The following is a 7,716-nucleotide window of genomic DNA, read 5'->3' on the forward strand; positions in this document are numbered from 1 at the left end:
ATTCTTGACACTGTTTTATATATACTTGACTAGATTAATAAAGAAAAATCAAAGTACCTTAATCTAAATCGTACGACATGTAAGATAGGAAAATACTTGAAATAAATTGTAAAAAAGCTAATACGAGAATCCAGAGGGTAGTGGTGGTCCGTAGTTTAGTTGGCCTTTTGTGTTCGTGTCAAGCAAGCCGCATGTCGTGTCGCTCGGTGACGGATTACCTGACTGTTAGCCGCTTATGCGCATATACGCCTTTTGTGTAAGCCACCTTTTCAGTGCCGACTATTGCTTTCAAATAAAATATACATTCATGTTTTGGGGTTTTATTTACACCGTACGGCGTCGAGACGAGAAGCCCAATAGGTAGGAAGCGTTTCGTTTAACCGAAAATCGCAGTGTCAAATCTGGCCAAGTAGTCTTGTTTTTAATGAATTCTTATGTTTTTGAAATATCTTGGGTTAATTAAGAGAACATATTGGTGTTATGACAAATTTAAAAACAAGATGTCAGAAACCACTTATGGACCAATTGACGTTTTCTCCTAAACACAAGGCCTATCGACATATTTTTTTCTAACATGCAGATGAGCAAATGTTTCACCGAAAGGTACCTTCGCAGACAGACACCAGCTCTGTTTGAAGTACAAGCCCCATATGACACCGCCAATGCGCCACCAACCACGAGATCTGAGATATAACGTCCTCTGTGCCCTGTCGTTATACTGGCTCACTCATCCCTTGAATCAGATCACGGGAATACAAAGTGTAGCTAAGAATCTTAGAAGTACTGGGGAGTTATATACATTGATGGGCATGATAACCCTTCCACCGGCTTTTTAAGAAATGAATAAAATAAAAGTCTCAGTAAAATAAAAGTTTTATGAATCGCTTTTCCATTATAGAGGAAAATATATGTGTTATGTGTACATGTGCTGTAACCATTCATAAATGGAAATAAATATACTGTGTTCAAGTAAATTTTCACCAAATAGTTTTATTCATTTTCACCAGTTTTCAAAGAAGATTTTAGACATTATGTCACGATATACTGAGATTATTATCGATTATATTTTATTATGTGTGATTGTATTTCGATATATTGCAATATTAAAATAGTATAAGACTATTTTATTTTAATAAATACCTATAATTTATATCACTAAAAGTGTAATTGATATTGATGGCGCATTCTTGACTTTTAATTGATCCAACTTTATTTTGATACAATAGTATAAAACGCACTGACAAGATCCAGATAATCTGTTAATATATAATTATATTTAAATAATAGTATTATATAGGAAGTTACATTATGAGCGCAATGCAGTTGGACATAAAGCCGACGGTAATTGCGGCCTGCGTTTTATTTTATCCTCGGGTAATATCTGTTATGTTCAAACAAAACAATTAATATAACTTTCATAATTGAATTATTATTTATTAAATAAGACTATTTTTATAAGAGATAAACATAATATTTTAAAATTAATAAAGAAATCTCAATTCTCAATATGCTGGGTCGCCAGTCACTATTAATTTCTTCATCGCCTTTTACATTTCCTTCCATGCCTTCTTTTTGTTATTATTATAATATATACTGAAATTATAAATGCGAAAGTTTGTATGGATAAATGTTTGTTACTCAATCACGTCAGAACGGATCCGAAATTTGACACAGAGATAGTCTGAAATAGTACATTGTCTATTTTTTGTCCTAGAAAAAATATCCTAACATCTGAATACCCGTGCCTCATACGGGAGTGAAGCCGCGGGCAGTTTTAATCTGTTATTAAATATAGGATATCTCAATAATATTTTCATTGCAATAAGCCTGTAAACAGTTTTGAAAAGAAAATGTAATAATTACACATACAATGTAATATTTGTAAATATTTATAAACTCCAAAACATATTTATTTTTAAGCCCGTTGAAAAATGTATGGTCTTCGTATATTAAAAGATTACATAATTAAAAAAAAAAACAGCTCTTGTATCTATAATGCTTGTTAAATGTTTCTTGATTAGGCCACTACCGTGCCAGTCATCCAGGCATCTCGGCGGCGATCACAAATTACAAACAAAAAGCTAGGGAGCGTCGTAATCTGACATCGCATCTCGTTCGATCAACGGCTGATCATGATTTACGAACACATCGGACGCTGATAGGTGATCTGGTATTACAATTTCGATCGTCGATAGCCGAATTCGTTGCTACAAAACGATCAATTTATAGAAATCGAACAAAGAACTCCTTTTTTGTGAAATATCACAATTGCGTGGTACATTTTCGAGGCTTACGTTTGGTGATTGATGTCGTATGATTCGGAATACCAAGACTTAACTGTTAAATGGAAACCCTATCAAAACAATTCATACCTATATAACTATGTTACGTATGATTATGTATTTGGTAATAAAGTAAATAATAATATTCACAATGCTGTGCTGATAATAATGAATGTCCCACGGTTGGGCTGCGACCTTCTTTCATTTTGATAAGAACATTTGTAGCTTAAAATGTCGTATACGGATTGTTGGCAACACATTTGGCAGATTTTGATACGATACAAATGGTAGAAATAAATCTCTTTATGATATTTTCCTGTATCGCGGAGCACGAGTTATTATAAACATAAATTGGTGGTAGGGCTTTGTTCAAGCACTCATCATATATTCGAACGGCAAGCAGTAATACTTAGTCTTGGTGTATTCCGGTTTGAAGGGTAAGTGAGCCAGTGTCACTACATGCACAAGGGATATAACATCTCAGTTCCCAAGGTTGGTGGGGTATTTGTAAGTAATAGTTAAAATTTATTACGAATTTATTACGAACGTGATCATCAGATCGCTATAAAAATACAAAATTACTAGTAAGTAAGTGCTTGCCTGGCTTTGAACTCGTAATCTTCGGTTAAGATTCTCTTGTTCTAACCACTTTACCATCAGTCTTTAACTCTAGCACGTTGACAAATTATAATTTTAATACAAAAATTATGATTACTGATTTCTTTTGTATAATCTTGAATTATGAATAAGATTCCAAGAGCGCTCATCAACCCACCTGTCCGATTAATATCATCTATTTCGTGTAGGTCACGGACAAACATCCCGTTTCTTATATTGAAATCGTTTTCGTTATGCCGTGTCAAAGAATCCTAGCTGACATGATGCGCCGCTGGATTAGAGGCTGACTCATGGCACTCCACGTTCCGAACCATAAGGGACGATCGCGTGTTTTTTAAATCAATCAAAATGATAGCTACCACTCAACGATATCACTATTCCATTATCGTTCAATATAAATAGACAAGCTAACATCCGTTTAATTGATTATAAAAACAACGCTACCTCCCCACCTATAGCGAGGATATGAGAGCTTGCTTCCTAAATATGTTAATTTAAATTAAAAGCAGGGACTGTTACCAAACGTCGAACATTTACCACGGCCCTAGAGACTCCATTACTGGCAATAAAATGCCTATTATTATCGAGGGCCGAAAAGTCGATGCACGCGATGCAATTACTTGATTGGCAGTGTTCTGGCCGGCTCTGGCTGAGCTGTGATTGATGTTGAACATAATTAGAAAACACTTCAGCATGTGTCTTCATTGGTACAATCTTAATTGTGGCCAGCACTTACCTCGCTGATTCAAACAGCACGTGCCAGCCGCGCCGCAATCATCTTTGATTTCACTTGTATGGACGGCAGAAAAATAAATCTTTAGACAATATTTAAATGTATTGTTTTAAACAGTGTAGTTTTACGAAAATATTAAAATTTCTTTTTTATTTGCCTTATAATCTTTAACAAGACCAATAAAGTTTATTTGCAATATTTAGATTTTAGTTTTCTGGTCTTTATTTGGATACAATATTCAAATATTGAATACAATTAAAATAAAACTCATGTTTGTTAATAGTAAAATAGTTTTTCTTTATTTTACAAATAAATATTTTACACTTGTCTGTTCCTTTTTAATATTGAAATATTGTTCCAAATATTACTTAATAGAAGACATTTATGTTAAGAAAATAAATAAATGGTTCTTTTATTCAATCAAACGTGAGAGCATCTCATAGAATAAAATGGCGACTTTGAATATCAACAAATATTTTGTTTGTGTTTTGTATAAAAAAATCCTACAGGCTTCTAGTAACATAAAAAAGTACAATATACATATATATAAGCCAAAACAATATAACAAAAATAATTTAATTCTTAAAATAAATTATAACAATATATTCTTGCAAATAAAATATTTTAATTGAAACAAATACCTTACGTTAGACTTAAAAATAATTTCAGTAATAGGTTTCTTGTTCTACCCATTTAGAAATGCCACGTCTAATGAGGTATCTTCTAAGTTCATCACCAAAAATCATTAGAACAAAAAATGGCGAGGCAAGAAAGAAATCATACCAGGATATTGGTTCCGTACCAAAAATCTCATGGCATATAGGCAGATAGGTCACAATCAGTGCCGCTATTAGATTAACTACAATGCTCATGTTCAGAACATGATTTTTCATTCCCTTTTGAAGTAAAGAGATTCGTCGAGTTTTGCAAATAATAACATCGGACACTTGAGTCCAGCATACAGCAACGAAATAAGCGGTTTGTGCTTTTCTCTCTATTCTTTTTCGATCAGCAAAATACCAAGGGCGACCTAATGTGTCTTCGACGGTTGTTGTTGGAGATTCCCATTCTTTGCGGACAAAGATTAAACTGGATGGAAAAAACCCACTTTGAGCAAATATGATAAAGTATGCGTACATACCAGCATAAAATTGAATTAATCCTATTTGAAAATATGCCATATATATAAGTACCCTATTGACAAGATGGTCAGTTGGCTTACGAGGAGGGATCGACATGATATCTTGTTCTGAGGTCTCATAAGCAAGACTCATTGCAGGTAACAAATCTGTGCCTACATTAACAACAAGAATCAGAATTAAGGTCATAGGCAATGGCATGCCTAGACAAGCGTACAGGACGAACGGTAACATTTCAGGAGTGTTTGAAGTAAGAGTGTAAGCAATTGTTTTCTTTAAGTTGTCAAAAATACGTCTTCCCTCCTGTATACCCAAAACTATAGAAGCAAAATTATCATCTAGCAGTATCATATCGGCAGCTTGCTTTGAAACTTCAGTACCAGTAATACCCATGGCTATTCCAATATCTGCTCTTTTTAAGGCAGGAGAATCATTAACACCGTCTCCTGTTACAGCAACCACATGACTTAAGGCTTGATACGTCTCCACGATGATTAATTTTTGCTGTGGACTTGTTCTAGCAAAAGTTATTTCATCATATTTCATTTGGGCTGCTTTTAAATCATTCACGCTCATTTTTCGTAATTCGTCACCAGTAATTACAGCGGAACGAAACTGTTGTTTAATATGTACTGGAACATCAGATAGGTCTATGTGGTGCTCAAAGGCATAATCATAAGCCGTTGGCTGAGTTATAGTGCCACATTGCTTTGATATAGCTAAAGCTGTTACCGGATGATCACCAGTAACCATTATAACTCGAATACCGGCCTGACGACAAAGCGCAATTGATTTATCAATATCACGTCTTGGAGGGTCAATCATTGAAATCGCACCTAAAAATCTTAAATTTTCAACAGGGAAATTTCGTTGCTGGGTATCAAATTTGTATCCCAATGGATAATTGTCTAAAGATAATACATAATCACAATATCCAATAACACGCTCACCCATATTAGCTAGTTTAATAAAATTAGCTTTTAGTTCCTTCTTTGCTTGTGGTGTCATGGGTTGATCTTCTTCATTGGTAAGTATTTTAATACAAAATTCTAATATAATTTCTGGAGCACCTTTCATTATTAAATAGTAGCTCTGCGTAGCTTTCATTCGGTGTATAGTAACTTGATACTTGTATGCTGAGCTGAAAGGTATCTCAGCTTCTTTAGGATTTTCTGCGCGTGTTGTTGTGGCAGATCGATTGATTTCCATATATCTAAGTATAGCAGATTCGGAAGCATCTCCAATTATTTTTCGTTTTTCTATAGGAATATTAAGACTGTCATGTGCAAATGTAGCTTTTAAATTCAATGAAGCGGCTAAACTCAATGTAGCGTATGCGTGATCAGAAACGTGAGCATGATCTGTTTTATCATATATTGTATAGTTGCAAAATAAATGTGAAACGTTCATTTGATTTTCTGTCAGAGTTCCTGTTTTATCAGAACAGATACAAGAAGTTGAACCTAAAGTTTCTACAGCTTGAAGGGTTTTAGCCAGACAATTCTTCTTTTTTAGCTGGTTTGCTGATAGAGTCATACAAACAGTTAAAGTAACAATTAGGCCTTCTGGTACATTTGCTAATATAATTCCAAGCATATATTGTAACGCCGCTAACCAGCTATGTTGAATGAAATATACCATTATAAAAAATAATAAGCCAAAAGTAAATGCTACACCACATATGAGTTTAATAAAATGAGTTATTTCTTTGGCTATGGGCGTTTCTTCCTTTTCTAAGCCGGTGACTAATCCAGCGATTTTTCCCATCTGTGTTAATTCGCCTGTAGCTATAACGATACCCTTCGCCGTGCCTTCTGTAATCGGACAGCCAAAAAAGACCATATTTTTAGATTCTAGCGGATTTGTATTAGTACATTCTGGTCTGTGTTTAATAGGTTCGGATTCTCCAGTCAGTGACGACATATCGGTTTTAAAGTTAGTACAAGTTAGAATTCTAACATCAGCGGGTACAACTTCTCCTCCAGACATTTCGACTATATCACCGATCACTATCTCACTATTAGGTATAACCTTCTTAAGGCCTTCTCGGATAACAGTAGCATTAGGTGGTACCAGTTTTTCGAAGCCACTCATGACAGCCATATTTTTTGCTTCTTGATAAAATCCAAAAAGTCCGGTACCTACAATAGTAGCCGTGATTACACAGCCAAGGTACAAATAATCTTTGCCGGAGTGTCCATCACTTCCGGCATCAATCTTCTCAGAAAAGAAAAACCCGATAAAATTTAAAAGAGCACCCATCCAAAGAACACATTGAAACCATCCAAATAAATTGTGGCGAAATATTTTCCAATAGCTGTTACCTTTAAGTTTCTTTAATTGATTTGGGCCATGATGAATTAATAGTTCTTGTGCGAAATTCTCTGTAAGACCATTTTTGACATTTGTGCGATAAACAACTTCCAATTGTGTGGGTGACAGAAAATGATCTCCGGTGTGAGGTTCTTCTTTTAGCAGAGTAAGTTCAGAAACTTCTGGATTCACATGTTGCCCACTTAAGCGTCGCCCGCTAACAATCGAAACTGTACTTGAACGACGATGTGATTGGTGAGGCATGATTTATTTTTGGCTTAAATGCCTATAACTTTTTAAGCTTAATTTATTTATGCAAATTAAGTAATATTGAACGCCCACTGTTAGTTTTTATTTGCATTACTGTTAAACATAGATGACAATATATTCATACGAAACTGTCAGTTTAATATAAAGTCTCTAATATGCAACAAGCTTGATAATAAAAGTCTATCATAAAAAATGCATACGTCTTTCTTTTTCTTCTGAAATAATAGCATGTAGTTTTGAACCAAGTAGTTATAATATCAATATCTATATATATAAATAATAATGAACTTTCTTTGAATTTATTTGAAATAATAAACGCTAAAAGTGAATGTTATAAAATGAATAAAATAGTAAAAAAATA

The 7,716-nt window shown here is 34.1% G+C and overlaps 1 protein-coding gene across 1 annotated transcript; it reads right to left on the reverse strand.

Moving 5' to 3' along the window:
• Positions 1-3,389: 3,389 nt before the first annotated feature.
• On the reverse strand, positions 3,390-7,349 carry LOC113394530 (sodium/potassium-transporting ATPase subunit alpha-like). Its single transcript, XM_026631876.2, has 2 exons — positions 4,572-7,349; positions 3,390-3,545 (listed from the first exon to the last, which is right to left on the reverse strand). Exons 1-2 carry the CDS (start codon positions 7,347-7,349, stop codon positions 3,390-3,392), a joined length of 2,934 nt encoding a protein of 977 aa, XP_026487661.1.
• Between the last annotated feature and the right edge of the window lie 367 nt (positions 7,350-7,716).

This window comes from Vanessa tameamea, chromosome 4 (genome assembly GCF_037043105.1).
Source record: "Vanessa tameamea isolate UH-Manoa-2023 chromosome 4, ilVanTame1 primary haplotype, whole genome shotgun sequence".
Lineage (NCBI taxonomy): Eukaryota > Metazoa > Arthropoda > Insecta > Lepidoptera > Nymphalidae > Vanessa > Vanessa tameamea.